We start from the raw sequence: 18,220 nt of genomic DNA, 5'->3' as shown, positions 1-18,220 counted from the left end.
CCCCCCCCGCCCCGAGAAACTGCCCCACTGACTTCCCGCTCGGCTGGTGGACCGTCGAATCTGCGCTGGCAGTCCTCTCGGAGCTGGTGGACTATGGCCAGGCATCCGATAGCCAGGCCCGACAGGTGTTCGGCGTTCTCTTCACATTGAGCGAATTTGCGGCCACCACCACGGCGGCCGATCCGGCCGGCGGGGTGTTCATCCTGTCGCCTGTGGGCCAGCTCTTTTACATGCCCCCCTTGCCGAAGTCCCTGCGGGACATTGGCCCGGCGGCAGCAGCCGAGGCGGCAGCCGCCGCCGGTGAGGCAGACAACCCGGCCATGTCGACGGCCGCCCCTCTCGATCTTCCGAATGCCAGTGGCGACCGGCCACTTGCCGTGGAGCTGGCTCTCCAGCTGAAGGCCGTGTCCAATTGGGTGTGGAAGATTGCCCGCGGGGCGCCGTGGATGCCGGTGAGTGCCGATCATCAGCCCGGCGGGCGGCTTTCCCACACGCGCCGGAGTCGTCGCCGGCCGCGGTCCATGCCGGGCACTCGGTCTGGCAATGGTGCCGGCGGCAGCACCCCGCCGCCTGCCGGTGACGACGACGACGACGACGCGGACAGCCCGCCGGAGGAGCACGACGGGGGTGATGACCATGGCGAGGAGGAGGAGGACACCTTGCGGCCTGGTCGCTCGACGGCCGACAGCCGGTCCCCCTCGCCCGTGCCGGTGCCTGTGCAGCAGCCAGCCCTGGCGGCCCCGCCGGTGCTGCATAGCACCAAGAAGCTGCTGGTCCGACACCTGCACCACTTCCGCCGGTCGCCCTTCAGCACGACGATCGATTCCAACCAGCCGGTGGACACGATCATCACCGACTCGTTGGCCAGTCTGCTGGGCCGGTCGTGGAATCTGCTTCCCCTGCTGCTGGATCTCCCATCTGCCGGGGCCGACCCCCAAGCATCGGAGGGCGCCCCCGGTGCCGCCGCCGTCCATGCTTCGCGGTCGTGCCCGGCTCTGCCGGAGGTGGCCCACACCCTGGGCCGTCTGGGGCTCTTTTCTCCGCCACAGTCAGGGAGCCCGGGCCGGGGGCCGCCCGCCCGGCGCTCTGGCCGGCGTCGCGGAGACGATGCCTCCGCCCTGCAGCAGCAGCAGCAGCAGCCATCGCCGTCGCCGCCACCGCAACAAAAGCCGCCGTCATCATCACTCGGCAATGGCGGCGGCGGCGGCGGCGGCGGCGGCGGCGGCGCTGCACCGGATGCCGGGCCGGCTGGATGGCGGCAGATTGACATCGTGGCCATCCTGCTGACGCACGACAAGGCCATGAACCTGAAGGCCCGGACACGCTTCGCCGACGCGCGCCTGGCCACGCAGATCACCAGCGTCGCGGGACTCAAGGTGTGGGTCATGCAGCAGGGAGCCGAGCGAGCCTTCCTGGATGCCCTGTCGCACCATCCGGCGGCCGTAGGAGACGCCGCCACCAGGGGAGGCGGCGGCCATTCTGGCAACGGCGCCTCCGCGGCCGCCGGTGACAATCCTCTGCTGATCTACCGCGGCCGGCACCGCGAGAGCCCCCAGACATCGTAGCAGCTGCCTCACGGGCACGCCTCGCCCAGGCAGATCTCCCTTCCTGCGGCAAGTAGGCACAACAACAACAACAACATCCCCCCCCCCCAATAGACTTTTGCGCACCGTCCCCAAAAATTCGCCTGGGCTCCTGGGTTTGCATTTGGCTCCCGGGTGGGTCTACGCAAGTGTCCCCCCCGCCGCCCGCCCGAAGCTGGCGCCAGGAAAGACGACAGCCCCCGGCGTCCGGGGGGGTCGCCCGGCGCGGCCTGGGACCATGTGCGGAGCTGGGCCGGCACTCCCACGCACACAAACCACCGGGGTGGCACACAGGAGCCGGTCCCGGCAACCCGGCAGGGGCGCGCGGGGTACACGCGTGCAACCCGGAGGGCGGGACGCCGGCCATGGCTTACAGAACGATGGGTCCGTTCGTTGGCAGCTGCCGGGCGGGTGTCTGCCCCGGGGTCCCGGCACCCGCGCGTACGGGCGCCGTGCGGTGGCAGCCGGCCTGGCCGTGTGTGCCCCCCCCCCCCCCCCCCCCCCCCCCCCCCCCCCCCCCCCCCCCCCCCCCCCCCGGACCCGGGGTCCGCGGCCCCGCCCGGCTGCGATCGGTGGGACCTGGGATCTGGACGCCCGCCAGTGCGGCGGCGGTGTTGTTGTTCAGAGGGGAGGACTGCAGGACGCGGTGCGGACTGACCCCCCCCCCCCCCCCCCCCCCCCCCCCCCCGCCTGCCAGCCGGCCGGCCCACCTTGCCGCGCCTGTGCGGGGGGAGACCCGCCAAGCAGGCTTGGCGGTCTAGAGGCGGCCGGGCGCAGCCGGCCCGGGGAAAGATGGGTGCTGCCAGCGGTGGCCCGGCTTAGCACTGTTGGGTACCGGTACTCGCCCCGTTTCGGGGGGTAACGGAAGGACCGCCGCCGCACTGCCCCCCCCCCCCCCCCCCCCCACAACAGTCCCTGGGGCTCGGGGGCCTCCTTCCCCCCCTCGTGCTTCCCCTTTTCCTTTTGGGGTGGGGGGGGGGGGGGGAATAGTGCGCTCGGGTGCTTTGTGCCGGGTCGTCATAAAGCGTTCATCGATTGAAAGGGTGAGAGAGAGAGAGAGAGAGAGCCCCCATCGCAGCGGGTCTCTCCGGTGCAGACACGTGCAGATTCCACCGCCAAAAGGGGGTCGAGGGACGAGGGCGATCGGGCACATGCCTCCAGGGGGCCCAACCGGCCCGAATGCACCCCCATGCAGGCGCAAGACGCTCGAACCTGGCGCAATTTATTTATGCCTGGTCACCAACTGGCCAGGTGGCAGGAGGGGGGAGGGGGGGTGCTGCTGCTTGCCCAGGCACGCTGCTAGCGGCCCAGCGCCCTTCCTGTGAATGAGGCGGACGAGTGCGGGGGGGTGGTGTTGGGGGGTGTGTCGGGGGGTGCTTGTGCGCCCCCTGATATGCTGGCCCGCCTGCTCCCACGGGAGTGAGTGCGGGTGCTCTCCCAGCCCCGGCGGGGGGGAGGGGGGGGGGACGATGCTGGCCGGGCACACTCGCCCCCCCCGGCCCAGCCCGCGAGCCAGGGCCGGGGTCCGCCCTCATCGGCTGGCCCAGTGGTGCTGGACCGAAGCACTCCTCGACCCGATCCGCCACCTCTCCCCCACTCCCCCCGACCGGCGCCGCGGACGTCGAACCAACCCCTCAATCACGCCCATCCACATCACCTCTTGCCTCCCTGCGTGCGTGTGCGTGCGTGTGCGTGTGCGTGTGCGTGTGCGTGTGCGTGTGTGTGTGTGTGTGTGTGTGTGTGCGTGCGTGCGCGTGTGCGCGTGTGCGCGTGACTGTGTGTGTGCGCACGCGCGCCCGCACCTCCTTCCTTTCCCCCTCATCCCTTGGTCGGCAAACTCTGCCGTCTTCATCTCCGCCTGTGGGCGTGTGCGTGTAATCCCGCGCTCGGCCAGCGATCTCGCACGCAAACACACACGCACACATACATACGCCTCCCCACCCTGTCTCCTGCTTTCTGCTCCCCCCCACCCCCGATCCCCCTCGTGTGAGAAGAATACGCCATCTTGGACGCATCTGGGGGGCCCACTCTCCCCTTGTCTCTCCTGGCCATTCCCCACTTCGATCGGCAATGAGCAGCAACCCCGCCATCTAGACGCCGCCCCTTCCCCTCTTCCCCCTCCCCATCCCCAGCCCCCCCCCCCTCCTCCCTTTCGTCCTTTCCACATCTCGCTTGGACCCCTTTTCTCGTCTCGATCTAGCCACTTCCCCCCTTCCCCCTGGGGTTCCCGTGCACCGGCTCTCCGCCTGACTGCGGCCGACGATGCAGCCACAGTCCCCAGCTGATGGAACCACCAGCCCGGAGCTGGTGCCCGGCGATGCTCGACCACTCGCACGGGCCACTCGTCCCGGGCGCCCTTCCCCGCCTCCTCGAGAGCTGCGCTCGCGTCGTGGTCTCGCCCCGGCTCGCTACAACGATGGCACTCAACGCCGGCGGTCCTCGGCCGCGGTGGCGGCTGCGCGTGCGGCCGCCGCCGTCGCCGCCGCCACCACCACCACCTCAACCACAGGGCCCCGCACCCGTCGCAAGCTCGGACGTTCGGCCGCCGGCGCCACACCTCCGGACGTGGCTGGCAGGCGGCCACCCCCGGCCGAGGAGGGAAGTGAGACAGCCGACGACAACGACGGCCATGATGGCCCCGATCATGGTGGCAACGATGCTGACGACTTCACCGAGGGCGATGCCGATGAGCCCGAGAGCCACGATGGGGCCTCTGCAAGCGATGACTCTCCCCGGTCGGCTGCCGCCAGCCCCCTGCCTGATCCGGCTGACGGTGGCCTGTCGGACCTGGCGTCGGACTGCCCGTGTCCGCATTTTGCCCCGGTCCTGGCCAAGACCCGGTCCTGGCTGCGGCAGATGAATGCCCGGGTTGAGCTCCTATCACCCACCTGCCAAGGTGCGCTCCCTATGATCGCACGCCGCCCCTATGCATCCTGCTCCCCGGCCCGTGCCCGCGCTTTGCCTCCTTCTTCCCCTCGCCCTCTCTTTCTCGCGCGCGCGCGCGCGCTCTCTCTCTCTCTCTCTCTTTCTCAAATGCCCCTCGCTGACCGGCCACCGCTGCCCGGCTCGACAGACTGCAAGACCGCCGAATCGATCGAGGTGTGCCTCGGCTGTGGCGCCCGGCGCTGTGGCGTTGACATGGCCAATCACCGGCTCGACCATGCCGATGTGGAGTTCGCCGCCGCGGCCCGGCGTTTGACGGTCGCACAAAATCGCCAGGCCGCTCGTGCCGCCACCACCGCCACTGGCTCCGCCTCCGGGCGCTGGTCGGACAAGGGGGCCGGCGCCGTGGCGGCGGCGGCGGCGGCCCGGTCATCACAACGCATCGCCGAGCTCGAACGGCGCCTTCACGAGCACAGCCTCTTCTTTTCGTTGGCAACTCGCTACATCAGCTGGTGCGTGTTTTTTTTTTCTTTTGGCCACCGCGTCCTGTGGTCGGCGCTTGTGTATGTGTGTTTGGGTTCTGGGGTGGGGGGGCGGTACAAAGGGGGGGGGGGGAGGGGCCGGGGGGAGTTCCGCGTGCGGATGGGGCTTGCCACGCCGCCTCTCGGGCGCATATATCCCCCCTGTCTCGCTTCCTCTCCTTCCCTCCCTCGCCCTCTTTCTGTCCGGGGGCCTGTCGCTGCTTTCTTCTTCTTTTCTTCCGCAGAAATACCGCACTTTCTTTCTCGCACCTTCTCCTCCTCCTCCTCCTTCCGACGCAAAAGCTGACCCCCTTCGTGGCTCCGCCCCTCTCTTGCCACATGTCCCTGTGTGTGTGTGTGTGTGTGTGTGTGTGTGTGTGTGTGTGTGTGTGTGTGTTTGTCCGCTGGTGCGCCTGATGCGGCTGCGGCATGGGGAAATAGCCTCGCCTGCAATGTCACCATGCACATCTCCCCCGAAGTGCTCCGCAGCACGATGGTCCCCCTTCCGGCATCGGTGGAGGTTGACCGGCCACGGCAGTTTGCCATCGCCGCCGCACGACAGGCCACGGTCCTGCCACTGAAGCAGCTCTTTGACCTGATGGACGATGTGGCCCACTCCCGGCGGCAGAATGAGCGCGAGTTCCGGCCCCTGGCTGCCAGTCGGTCACGCAGCGTCCGTCTGATTGACCCACCGAGCCAGCCCCACCGGCCAGCCGAGGCGCCCGGCTCATCCGGCGAAGCCGCTCCCATGCCCTCGGATGGCGACACCAATGCCCCGGACCACCAGGTCCCCCCGCCGCCGGACTCGCTCCATGAGATCCGCACGTTGCCCATTGACACGGCGCACATGGTCCACTTGGTCGGATTCGAAGCCGATCCCGGGGCCGGCTCCGGCAGCGAGGCTGGCCCTGCCGCTGCCGCCAGCATGTCCGAGCGCTCGCCCTCTCCCGAGGCCCCCATCGACGCCCAAGATCCCGAGGAGGACTATCACCACCGCCGGCGGTCCCGGCACTCGCACCACCACCACCACCACCACCACTTCCACCGGTATTCCTCCTCGGCCGATGATGACGACCACGAAGAGGACGAGGAGGATGGCACTGACCATGAGTACCAGGACACCAGCGATGATGAGGACAGCGACGCGGACTACTCCGACGGTCCGCGTGGGCGTCGGCGCCGGTACAAACGCGCGCGCACCGCCGGCCAGGGGCACGCACACGCGGCCTCATCTCGGCAGACTGCCACCGGCCGCGGTCGGCGTCTCTCCGCCTCCCCGTGCCCGGTGGACGCCCATGCGGCGTCTGGCCCGGCCCTCTTCAATCCGGCATTCACCGTGGTCGCGCCCTTGGATGAGCCACCGGCCGGGGCGGTGCTTGCCCCGTCGCCGGATTTCCTTTCTCCCCTTGGTGCTGCATTTGTGGAGGTCCTCGACCGATGCCGTGCTTCATCGGCGGCCATGTCGGCTCCCTCGGCCGAAGCACCGGCCCCGGCCGGCGGCCAGACCGATGGCTCGCCGTCCGAGGCCGACCTGCTGCCACCCAGGCGTGGCTTGAGCCGGGCCTCGCGGCATGCGGGCCAGGCCCCGCTGCCGCCTCTGCCGCCGATGCTGACCGGGGCCGACCGGCGCCCGACGGCTGCCCTGCGCAACCTGGGCTCGACTTGCTATCTGGCTGCCTCGATCCAGGCCCTGGTCAGCGCGCCCCCCTTCCGGGATTTCATGCTCTTCCACTTTGTGCCGGCCTCGCAGCTGGGCCTCACCGCGGCCAGCGGCCCGGGCTTGAACTTCCCCGGGCCCTGGGTCCTGCTGGCCGACGAGCAGCAGGATGACCCGGCCATCATGGCCGATGTTCTTGCCTGGTCCCGGATGACCGACCTGCCGGTGGGCGGCCCGGCCGGGCCGGCTGGCGGCGCCTGCCAGCGCCTGGCCCTCCTCCAGGGCTTGAAGACTCGTGCTTTGGCCTGGGCCAACCTCATCTGGGCCGGACCCGATGGCGCGGCCACCGCCACCTCCGCCGCCGCCGCCGCCGCCGCCGCCACCACTACCCCTGTCGCCGATGCCGATGACACCATCCGACACCCGGGCCTTCTGGCTTTCGAGGATGCCGTCCGTCGAAACCCGGCCCTGGTTCTGCCGGCACAGATGGCCGACATCGGCGGCGGCGATGGCATTGGCCCGCCTCGGCGATCGCGCGCTGGCGCCAGCTCGCGGCCTCCCCGCGCCGGCACCTTGGGCTCGGACCCACCTGCGAGTGGATGGTGCGTGCAAGGGGAGCCCCATGCATATATGAGGCTGATGGTGAGAGGGGACCTCATTGGTCTCTCTCTCTCTCTCTTTTTCTCTCTTTTTCTCCCTCAGCTTGCCCTTTCTCGTGGCCTCCTTTTGCGCGCTCTCGGCGCCCGCTTTCTTGGCCTCTTTTTTTTTCGCTCACCGGTGTCCTCTCTCTCTCACACACACACACATGCTGCTTCGCCCATCGGTCCCTCCCCCCGTCCACTCTGACACGTGCATGTCCACGCACATGCGTCTCCAGGAGCATCGCCACTGAGCTGCATGCCCTCCTGCGGCATATGCATTCGCGCCAGGGGGCTACCCTATCTCCGGGACGGCTGATCCGCTCGCTGGCCGTCAATTTACCATCCTTCGGACTGGGCGAGCTCCTGCCGCCGCTGGAGCAGCTGGGCCTCTGGTCGGGCCCTGGCCGGGGTATCGTCGCCGCTCGCGCCGCGGGCAATGGTCCCTGTGCCGGCGCTGCCGACCTCCGACCGGCGGCATGTCTGCCGCACCCGGCGGCCCCCTTGCCGCCAGCCGAGCAGCAGGCGTCGCCCTCGGCCTCGGTGGGCCCCAACCATCAGCCCCTTTCCTCGGGCCTGCCACAGCACCCGGGCGACGCGCCGGCCCGGACCCGGGTCAGCCTCAGCCGCAGCCCCTCCTTCAACTTCGATGATCTGCTGACCTCGGTCAGCCAATGGCACGACCAGCAGCACGATGCTCATGAGTTCATTCGCTGCATGCTTCAGGCCCTGCACTCGGAGATGGCCAACATCCGGCCCTTGCCCTCGTCGGTGGTCTCCCCCTCTTCCCCCCTGTCGGCTGCCGCATCTCCCGGAGCTGGCCCGACCATGGCGGCGGACCCGGCCGGGCGGCCTGGCGACTGCTCCCCCGTGTCCGGGCTCTTTGGTGGGCGTCTCTTGAGCCGGCTTTGCTGCCTCCAATGTGGCCGGGTGTCCGAACGAGTGGAGCCTTTCCTCGACCTCTCCGTCGACATCCCTCCTGCTTCGGAATGTGCCGACCCGCACCGTGTCACACTGGAAGGTATGTGTGCTTCCTGTGTCTCTGCCCACCTGTCCCTTTGCCATTGCCATCCCTCTCACACGCACGCACGCACGCACGCACGCACGCACGCACGCACACGCGCGCGCATCATGCGCGGTCTGCCTCCCCTGGCCTCGCCCTGCCCCATCCCCATGGGCGATGGCCCACAGACTGCCTTCGGTACTACTCTCGCGTTGAGGCACTTGACCAGCAAGAGTGGCCGAAGTGCGCTTCCGCCGAGTGCGACGGTCAGCGCGCACCGGCGTCCAAGCAGATTGTCATCCTCCATTGGCCGTCTGTGCGTTTGTCCCCAGCCCGCTTGATCTCCGCCTTTGGGCTTTGTGCCCTGCGTTCCTCTTGCTCACCGCCTTTCCCTTGCCCCTTCTCCATGGGAGCAGATTCTCCTGGTGCACATCAAGCGCTTTGTCTGGCAGCAGGCCAATGTCGACCTTGTTTCCTCACAGGGCGTCGCCTCGGATGCGGCTGGTCGCTGCCCATCCGGTGCCCGGACCGCCGCCCAAACGGCCAGCTCGTCCAGCCTCTCACATTCCAAATCCCAGGGCCCGGCGGTGGCGGTGGCGGCGGCCACGGCCGCGGCGTCGGCACCAGCAGCAGCGGCCGCTGGACGCCGGCTCAAGCTGTCGACGCACATTGCCTTTCCTTTGACTGGCCTGCGGCCAGGCCATGGCGCTAGCGCTGCACACGCCTCCTCCTCCACGCCCTCGCCGAGCGGGACGCCACCTGCCTCCTCCTCCTCCTTCCTGAGCCAGGCCGGGCCAGCGCTCACGGCCTTCTTGGCCGGGGAATCGGCCCCCGCACCGATCTCCGCCCCCGAGTATCATCTGACGGCTGTCGTGGCACATCTTGGCACAAGGTATGCTCCCGCCGAGAGAGGGCAGAACACCAGGGCCTTCGCTTTTGCGCCTGCCTCTTTTTGGGCACCCCCCCCCCTGACCACGTCTGCCACCTCGCGCCGTTGACATCCCCCCCCCCTCCCCTCCCATCCATAGTGCCGAGAAGGGACATTACATCGCAGATGTCCGGGCCTCGGTCGACTCGCCGAATGGCTGGTTCACGTATGACGATGCCCGAGTGAGTCGTGTCACGCCCGAAGGGGTGGCCCGCCGCCAGGCATACCTCCTGGTGTATTGCCTCTCCCCGTCGCCCGCCCCTTGAGAATGTGCAGGGCAAAAGCAGAAGCAACAAGCCATCCACATGCATGTGCGCATCTGTGTCTGTGTGTCCGTGCATTTGTGTCCCTGTCCCCTGTGTCTCATACGGATGGGCTTCGACCCGCCCGGTGATGGCTCCTCCAGAAAGGCGGCGCGTTGGCGACACAGTGGCAGCCACCTCATCTGTGTCGCCCTGGCCAATGTGCACTCACGTGCCGCGAGACTGAACTTGCCTGGGCCTTCCTCTCGTTGGGTTTTTTTTTTTCCCCCTTCCTTCTCTCCTCCCGATGAATACATTTTATAGACTTCCTCCCCGGCAACTCGGCTCCCAGGTGGCCCCTGACGACATGGATATGCCCCCCTCCCCCCGGCGAGCACGTGCACCGGCAATGTTGCCCCCTCGCCTTGGGGAGATATCGCGCGCACGAAGGCAGAAAGCGACGGCTCGCTTTCAGCACAGACACACGGAGGGCCGGGGGGGAAACGCGGGCAGAGTAGAAAAACTGTGTGGAACTCTGGCTTCGTGCCTCTGGGGACCCATGCACACACACACACACTGTCACACCTCACCGAGTGCGGCTTGAGCCGGGCCTCCGCTGTCCGCCCCTCCCTCAGCCCGCACCGCCCGCCCCCCCCCCCCCCTCGCCGCCGGCCTTCTGCCATCACAACCGGGATTCAATATGATTAAAGAAAAAGAATGGCGCCCGAAGGGAACAACCGCCAGGCAGGAGTGAGGCGCGTCAGAGTCCGACAAAGGAGAAGAGCATCTCCCGTGGGCGTGCGCTACACACACGGTCGGAAACACACGACAAACTGCCATAGCCTTGATATGGGAGGGGAGGGGGCGAGGAGGGGAAGAGAGTCAGCATGGTGGAGGACAAAATATATATGAGAGGAAGAGAGAGAGAGGGGGGGATTTTGGGTTGGAGCACGGAGAGGCACCCGTGCGTAGGGGGCACGATGAGGCACCAGAAATGTGCAGCAAGCCCCGGAAACGGCCCCTGAAGCTAAGATAGCATCAGGGCCCGCTGCTGGTGGATGTTGCGCCGCTTACTTTCCAAAGACGGGTGGAGAGCAGGCCCATCGTTGGTAAGAAATACGACGCGTCGAGAAGAGGACATCAGGCGAGAGGGGAGGGGGAGGGGAGGGGGAGGGGGAGGGGGAGGGAGAGAGAGAGAGAGAGGAAACAGGGAAGGCGGAGAGGAGCCAGTACCAATGATGAGAGACGGAAGGAAGAAGGGAAGGGGTATCAAAGGGAGGGGGGCGGGGGGATAGGCCCTTCCCATGCCGACCGCACCGCCCTGGTGCGGGTGCGCCTTTAAATAGCGCTGTCGGGCGGCAGCAAAGGATCCAGATGCCAATGGATACGGGCCGAAGTCCAGGGGAATGCTATTGCCGAGTGGGATCGGCTCGCCAAGAGATCGGCCGCCGGCGCGCTTGGATTGCACCTCACCGAGCGGAGGCCGCGGCAATGCAACAATAGTGACATGGGGATGCCAACTCAGCATTTTAACCACCCCCGGAGCCGCGGCGCCGGGGAGGATGTGCCCACCCGCCGACTTCTCCCGCTGCTTGTTTTCCTTTGCCTGTCCCTCCCTCGCTCCCTCTCAAACGCCCTCACCCTGGCGAGATGTCCGCCTCTAGCAGCGGCGATCGACGCACATCATGATCTCGCCTGTGATGCCAACCGAGCGCGCCTCGCGCCCGAGAGGGCATACCAGGGGAAATCCACAGCGAGAAAGAGGCGCACGATCGCCACCGGAAGTGCCTGGCCTGTGTGACGTGCTCGCGTTCGCCCGCGCCTCGGTCGAAAGAGCAACGCAGAATGACACGCAGCCCGACACATACACACACACACACACACACACACACACACACACACACACACATATATATATATATATATATATATATGCAGCGGGGACACACAGGGCAAGGACTTTCACATTTGTGTATAAATCACCAGGCGCAAGCGCTTGATCAAGGAGGAAGGTAAGAAGGGAAGTATGGAGAAGACGCGAGAGGAAGGGGGAAGAGAGGGAGAGAGGGATACGTGGAGAAACACAACCCGCACATCGAGCAGACCCCGTAGTCCCACGAAGTGGAAGGAAGAGGGAGGGAAGCGGACGAGGGCTGCTCTCAGGCAACAAGGACGGGAGCGCGCGCGGAGGGGGGGGGGGGGGGGGGAGAGGGGAGGGGGGAAAAGGGAAAGGACACACCACACCATCGCCGAGAACAGGCGGAGGGAGGAGGGAAATACAAGGAGGGGGAGGGAGGGGAAGGGAGAAGGGAATGCTCAGTGGAAGGAACAAAGGAACATCCATGCCGGACTTCAGGGAGGGCAGCCCACGCGCGCGCGTACACATGCCCTCCAGTAGTCACAGCTGTCCACTCCCACTCATCTCCCCTTTCACTCGCTATCTGTGTGTGTTTGTAGACATGTGTGTGTATGTGCACATCTCCGGGCTCCCTTAGTTGCCTCCCATGAAGGAGGACGAGGAGGAGGGCGCCGACGGAGCACCGGACTCCTCCGGGGGCGACGGGACACTGGTGTATCCCCCCCCGCCGGGCGCCGAGTCGGAGGCGAGCGAATCCATGGTGGCATCGGCGGCACTCCCGGCCTGCGGCTTGCCCAGAGGCCGAGATGACTGGCTCACCGTGCCGTAAAAGCCAACCGACGCAGCACCATGCTCGCCGCTGGTGGAGCCGATCATGGAGCCACCACCAGCACCGGGTCCTCCACCAATGACACCGCCACCCGGGGACGACAGCAAATGCGTCGGGGACATCGAGCCACCGGCGCCAGCACCACCGGCACCACGGAAGAAGCTGCCAGACGTGCCGGAGCCACCGCCACCACCACCGCCACCACCGGCCGGCGCTGACAGACTGTCGGTCGAGGAGTGCGGCCCGGCCAGGTGCGCCGCACCACCGGCGGGGCCGCCTCCGCCCGAGGAGCCACCACCACCACCGCCGCCGCCGCCAGAAGGCTCCATAAATGCCGCGCCGTCGAGGAACTCCGAGCCATCGCGCGGGGAGACGACGCCTGCTCCGCCGCCGGCCACGCCGGGCTGCGACGAATGCCGCGGGAAGCCCGAGTACACCGGGCTGCTGGGCATCTTGCCACCGGCACCCACCGGGGAACCATGCTGCTGATCGAGATGGCTCACAAGCGACGAGCCTCCGACAAGACCGGGGGTCACCGTGCGCAGGCGGTCATCCACCCCGGCCCCACCGCCGGTGGCGTGCAGGAAGGAGGCCCCGCCTGCCTCGACACCGAGATGAGCGGCGTCAACGCCGCCCGCAATGTCGGGAACCCGGTGCGGGAAGGAGGAAGACCGTGGCCGAAGGGCAAAGTCTGTCAGCCCGGCAAAGCCACCACTGGCATTGGCCGTCGACAGCAGGGACCCGGTGCCGAGATGATGCGGGCCTGCCGCTCCGGCGCCGATGGCCGACTGCCGCGACCCCGGCGGCGCACCAGGCGTGGCAAAGTCCACCATGGACAAGTGGGGATGTGGCACCGGGACCCGGGCTCCCGCCGAGAGAGGATTCCCATGGAAGTCCCCGCTTCCATCGAAGCCGGCACCACCGCCGCCGGGGCCGCTGCCGGCGAAGTTGCCCGAGGAAAGGAGACCCCGGCCACCACCGCCAGCACCACCGGCACCGGCGAGGGCGCCCGGCCCTGCTCCGGCACCGTGATGCATGGTATGTGAATGAATGGTACCGATGGGGGAGATATGCGGGTGCAGGGGCGGCGACCCTCCCGGGGGACCGCCACCAGCTTGCGACTGCAGGAAGCCCCCCTCGTGTGGCGACCGAGTGGCCGTCAGGTCGGATGCACTGCCGCCGGCACCGGCGCCGGCACCAACGACACCCGAGCCACCGAGACCAGGCCCCAGGGACCCGGTCGCAGACAGGGGAATCGACGTGGCAGAGGGATAGCCCCCGGGGAAGGGCCGACCCATGGTGCCCAATGGGGAGGCATGCTGGTCCAAAGCATAGCCACTGCCACCGGGGCCGCCATCACGACCACCATAGTGCTGCATGTGCGGCGAGGGGTAGCCGCCCCCCGCACCCGGCACGGCACCCCCCCCACCGCCAAGATGATGCATCTGGTCCTGCGAGGAAGTCAAAGTACCGGACAGCGAGGTGGACTGGGTGGAGAGGAAGAAATTCCCCGAACCCGAGCCGGCACTTAGAGGATGATGTGACAGGTGCGAGCCCGAGTGGCCGCCGCCGCTGACCCCACCACTGCCATGATGCATCTGCTGCTGCTGCTGCTGCTGCTGCTGCTGGTGCAAGGGCCCACCGGCACCGGCATGGGGGTGGTGATGCGAGTGGTGCGCATGATGCGCATGATGGCCGGAGGGGCCGCCGCCGCCCGCATGGTGGTGGTGGGGATGGTGGGGGTGGGGGTGGTGCGCATGTCCACCCGGGCCACCGACCCCACTGCCGCCATGGTGAAGACCATGATGGTGAGGATGGCCGCCAGCACCCGAGCCCAGGTGCGAGGGGAAGCCCATCACATCGGACGTGGGCGTGTCGACGATGGTGTGGCTGCCAATGCCGCCGCCGGTGCCAGCAAGCCCGGTTTGAGGAGAAATGGGCCCCTGAGACCCGGGGGAGTAGAGCGAAGAGTTGCTCCCATGCAAGGCCGTGGAGGAGGTGGAAATCGGCGGGGGAAGGTTGTTCCGCATGTGCGGATGATGATGCGGCATCATCCCCCCGGGCCCGGGCAAGGACGAGGAGAGGGTGATCGAGGGGGAGATGCCCCCGGCACCGGCGGCCAAATACCCACTGGACCCATTGGCCCCGGCCGGGCCGCCACCCATCATCGAGGAGGGGATCGTCGGCGACGAGGGCAGGGTGATGCTCTTGAGCGGGCTGCCGGCCGCCGGGCCCGCCGACGAGTAGGGGAACATGTAGTTGGAACCCCCGCCGCCATTCATGCCGCCATGCAGAACCGGGCTCAGAGGAGGCGGCCCGAGGGACCCATTGCTGCCGGTGGCACTGCCGACCCCACTGCCACGATCTGACTGGGTCTGATGCGTGCGCATGTGCTGCTGCAGGTTATCCGACCGGGAGAATGTCTTCAGGCATTCGGGGAAGCTGCAGGTGAAGGGCTTCTCGCCGGTGTGCGTGCGCAGGTGGCGCTTCAGATGCTCCGACCGCTTGAACACCCGGTCGCAATTCCCCGGGTCAAAGATACACGCATACAGCTTCTTGGATCCCTCGACGCGGATTTGACCGCCAGCAATGAGGGAGCTCCGGCCGGTCCGGCCCCCGGCTCCGGCTGGCAGGTGCGACAGGTCCCCGCCAGACCGACCGCCGAGGGGCCCACTCGTCCCGAAGGACATGGACCCGGACCGGCCGCGCGACCGACTGGAGGAGCCCTTGCCGGACCCGCCATCGAGGGCCCCGCCGTTGGCCGACGCCTCGGGGAAGTCCCCATCGTCGGAGTCCGACCCGGAGTCCTGGCCGTCAGAGTCCAGCCCCGACCCGCCATCCGACTCGAGGCCGCTCTCGGCATCGGGATCGGCCGCCGCTCCGGCCCCGGCCCCGGCCATGGCATTCCCGCTCCCGTGGGAAGGGGTGGCCACTGTACGGCGGCCGGCCGCCAGACTGCCCGGCGCGCCGGCCGACCGCGGTGACGAGTGCTGCGGCGAAGCCAGGCCATCCGAGTCTCCATTGGCCCCGGGGGGACCGGTGGTGGTCAGGTCTGGCGACATGCGACCCTGCTCATCGGGGACACCAGCGGCCATGGTGTAATCTGTCGGGCCATGACCGTGGTACATGTGCTGCTGCTGCTGCTGCTGCTGCTGCGGGTGCTGCTGCTGGTGGTGATGGTACTGCTGGTACTGATGGGCCGAGTGCTGCTGGTATGGCTGCTGCTGATACGGCTGCTGCTGGTATGGCTGCTGCTGCTGGTGGTGGTGCTGCTGCTGCTGATATGGCTGCTGTTGATATGGCTGCTGGTAGTGCGACGGCTGCTGCTGCTGCTGCGGCTGCTGCTGCTGCTGCGGGTGATACTGACCGTGGTATGGCTGCTGCTGCTGCTGCGGCTGCTGCTGGGGGGGATACTGGCCTTGGTATGGCTGCTGCGGCTGCTGCTGATACTGGGGATGCTGCTGGTACTGGGAGTACTGGTGCGACGGCTGCTGATGCTGCTGCTGGTGATATGATTGCTGCTGCTGCTGCTGCTGGTGGTGATGGTGATAGCCGGCCGCCGAGGGCATCGACTCGCCCGCGGGCCCAGGACTCGGGGCCACCGGGCCACCGGTCTCCACATCCGAGTCCACCTCGGTCCCGAGAGGCGACGGGGCAACCGGGTACCGCAGGCGACTGGTGCTCCGATCGATGGTCGCCGAAGGGAGAGACCGCGACGTGAGAGACTGCGACCGGGCACGCGGGTGGTGGGTCTGGGACTTGATCTCGCGCTTGGACAGGTCGCCCGGAAGCGGCGACGGAAGTGGCGAGTGCGAGGCCGGGGCGGTGGTCGTCAGCGGCGAGCTAGGGCGCGAGCCGCCGGCCGACGCGAAGTTGAAAGACCCACTCGGGTCGACCGGGCCACCACCAATGCCAAGCCCCAGGGCCGACTTCGGCGACAGGGGCGATGAGGGAGACAAGGCCGACGGCGGGACGCTGATGTGTGGAAGGGAGGCGGTGGAGCCCGTGGCACCGGGGTTGCCCGGCGGGATGGCCAAGCCGCGCGAGGGGGCGGGCGATGCCCCACCCGGCAGTGGGGCCGTCGGACTCCCGGTGCCCGACTCTGCCGGGGTATTCCACTCCCCGGGGAAGTGCCCGGCGGCATTGCCGCCGGTGGTGTGGGAATGCGAACGCTGCCGAGCCGTGGGCAGGGCCATCCCCGCGACCGAGGAAGGCGGCGAGCCCGGCGCCGGGGAGGTCCCATGCCCCGAGGGGGAAAACCCATCCCCGGAGGTGGGACCATTGCCGGATTGCCCGGGATGCCGAGGCTGCTGCTGGTAATGGTAGTGTTGCTGCAGGGCCGCGCGGATGGAGGGGTTCCAGCCGCGCTGCGGCTGGGCCGAGGACCCGGAGAAAGACCGCGACCGCAGGGGAGCCGGGCTGCCAGGGCTGCCGGGGGCCGTCAGGTGCGGCGAGCCACTGGGCGACTGCGTCGGCGAGGGGAGAACCCCGCCGCCGCCGCCGCCGCCGCCGCCGCCAGAAAAGAAGGACGCCGAGGCGTCATGATCGATGGACGACGGCGCCGTGGCCTCCGACGAGCCGGGACCAGTGGCCGCCGCCGGCAGGGAGGGAGACGAGGAGGACCCAACCACGCCGGACGGGCTGACCCCGGGGAAGGGGGCACCACGGGACCGCGGCCGTGCAAGCCCACTGGCGCTCAGGGAATCCAGCGACGGCGACGGCTGAGCCAAGGAAGAGGTGGATCCACCGCCATGGGTGCCATCGCGCCCGCCATCCGGCGAGTCGATGGTCATCTCATTCAGGTGCTCGGCCAGGAAGGTGCGCGGTGAGGGGATGGACCCCGCAGGACCGGAGCCCAGGAGGCTGGCATGCGAGCCTGGCCCGGCATAGGGGCCCCCGTTGCCGGCATTCAACTTGGCCGCTGCCAACGCCGGATGGGAGGGGCCTGCGCCGTTGGGGAGCACCAGGCCGGAGGGCCGACGCCGGTCGGCCGAATGAGCGGGGCCACCTGCGCCCGAGTCCTCGTCGACCGGACCGCCGGCGGGGTGGGCCCCGAAGTGCTCATACCGGGAAGCAGTGCCGAAGGTGGTGGCGGCGGTGGCAGAGCCAGATCCAGCGCCCCCGGTGAAGGCTGTGGGGCAAAGGAACGAAAAAAAAACGACGGTCAATGGACTGGGGCGGCGGGGAGGGGGGGGGGGAGAAGGCTGCCAAACGGTAGAAGGGTGATGCCTGACGTACCACCATGATGCGGGGAGTTCTAAAGGCGAGGACAAGAGCAGGGAACAGGGGAGAGAGGGGAGAGGGAAAGGTGAGACGGGGGGAGGACAGGCAGGCGGGAAACAACAACAAGCAGAAGGAGGGGGAGGAAGAGCGTCGATGTGCATGTGCGCATGCAGGGAGGCGGCCTGGCACGCACGGAGAAGCCGGAATATTCCGAGTCGCCGGCCTCGGGATAGATGGCCGAATCGCCGGGGGAGGTGCTCTCGGTTAGGTCCCCGCCACCGGGCATGGAGGAGAAGCGCCGCGGGTGGGCCCCAAACTCCGAGGGGACGGGCGAGTCCAGGCGCTCGTAGGGGTACATGCCGGAGAGGGCACCACCCGGGCCACCGGCAGACATCCCATCGAGGGAAGAGGGCGAGGCCGGCTGGCTTGGCGCCGAGAGGGACGTCTCGGTGGTGTGGTGGAAGGCCATGTCGCCGGGTCACACGCGCAAGCTACCTATTCCGGCAGAGGCGGGGTCCGGAAGAGGGAGACAGACACCGGGAGACGAAGGGTGGACGAGGTGGGAGGGGGGGGGTGGGGCAAGATGGAGAGAGAGAGAGAGAGAGACAGCCGCATTAGGAGAGGATGAGGAAGCGAGGATGGGGCGAAGCAGAGCGAGCGGGGGGGGCGGGGGGGGGGAACTACCGAGGACAGCGCTGAGCGGCGGCGACGGCGCAGGGGGTGCTGTGCTCAGTGGAGGAGGGACGGGAGGGGCGGAAGAACGGGGGGAAGGGGGGAGACAGGGCGAACTCCGGCGGCCGAGAAAGGAGGACGGGCTGCCGAGCCGATGTGCGTTTGCTGGGGACAACGCGTGAG

The 18,220-nt window shown here is 68.2% G+C and overlaps 3 protein-coding genes across 3 annotated transcripts in view; 2 read left to right on the top strand and 1 right to left on the bottom strand.

Moving 5' to 3' along the window:
- H696_01574 (hypothetical protein) overlaps nucleotides 1-1,680 on the top strand; it is a gene marked incomplete at its 5' end in the record, with an annotated part of 6,205 nt that extends 4,525 nt beyond the window's left edge. The window contains one exon of the mRNA XM_009495475.1: nucleotides 73-1,680. Within this exon, the coding sequence (XP_009493750.1) occupies nucleotides 73-1,565 (1,493 nt within the window). The 3' untranslated portion in view covers nucleotides 1,566-1,680. The remainder of the gene's footprint in view (nucleotides 1-72) is intronic.
- A 2,165-nt stretch (nucleotides 1,681-3,845) lies between these two features.
- H696_01573 (hypothetical protein) lies at nucleotides 3,846-9,785 on the top strand (the record flags this gene model as incomplete). The annotated part of the gene is made up of 7 exons (XM_009495474.1): nucleotides 3,846-4,479; nucleotides 4,657-4,978; nucleotides 5,429-7,246; nucleotides 7,522-8,303; nucleotides 8,474-8,601; nucleotides 8,702-9,177; nucleotides 9,314-9,785. 7 exons carry the CDS (start codon nucleotides 3,846-3,848, stop codon nucleotides 9,477-9,479), a joined length of 4,326 nt encoding a protein of 1,441 aa, XP_009493749.1. The 3' UTR covers nucleotides 9,480-9,785.
- Nucleotides 9,786-11,946: 2,161 nt separating this feature from the next.
- Nucleotides 11,947-17,834, bottom strand: H696_01572 (hypothetical protein; the record flags this gene model as incomplete). The annotated part of the gene is made up of 3 exons (XM_009495473.1): nucleotides 11,947-17,273; nucleotides 17,381-17,399; nucleotides 17,559-17,834. The coding sequence occupies 3 exons, from the start codon at nucleotides 17,832-17,834 to the stop codon at nucleotides 11,947-11,949; spliced, it is 5,622 nt and encodes a 1,873-aa protein (XP_009493748.1).
- Nucleotides 17,835-18,220: the final 386 nt, after the last annotated feature.

This window comes from Fonticula alba (genome assembly GCF_000388065.1).
Source record: "Fonticula alba strain ATCC 38817 unplaced genomic scaffold supercont2.2, whole genome shotgun sequence".
NCBI lineage: Eukaryota > Rotosphaerida > Fonticulaceae > Fonticula > Fonticula alba.
The sequence above is the reverse complement of the archived record's forward strand: the minus strand, read 5'-3'. Positions and strand labels throughout refer to the sequence as shown.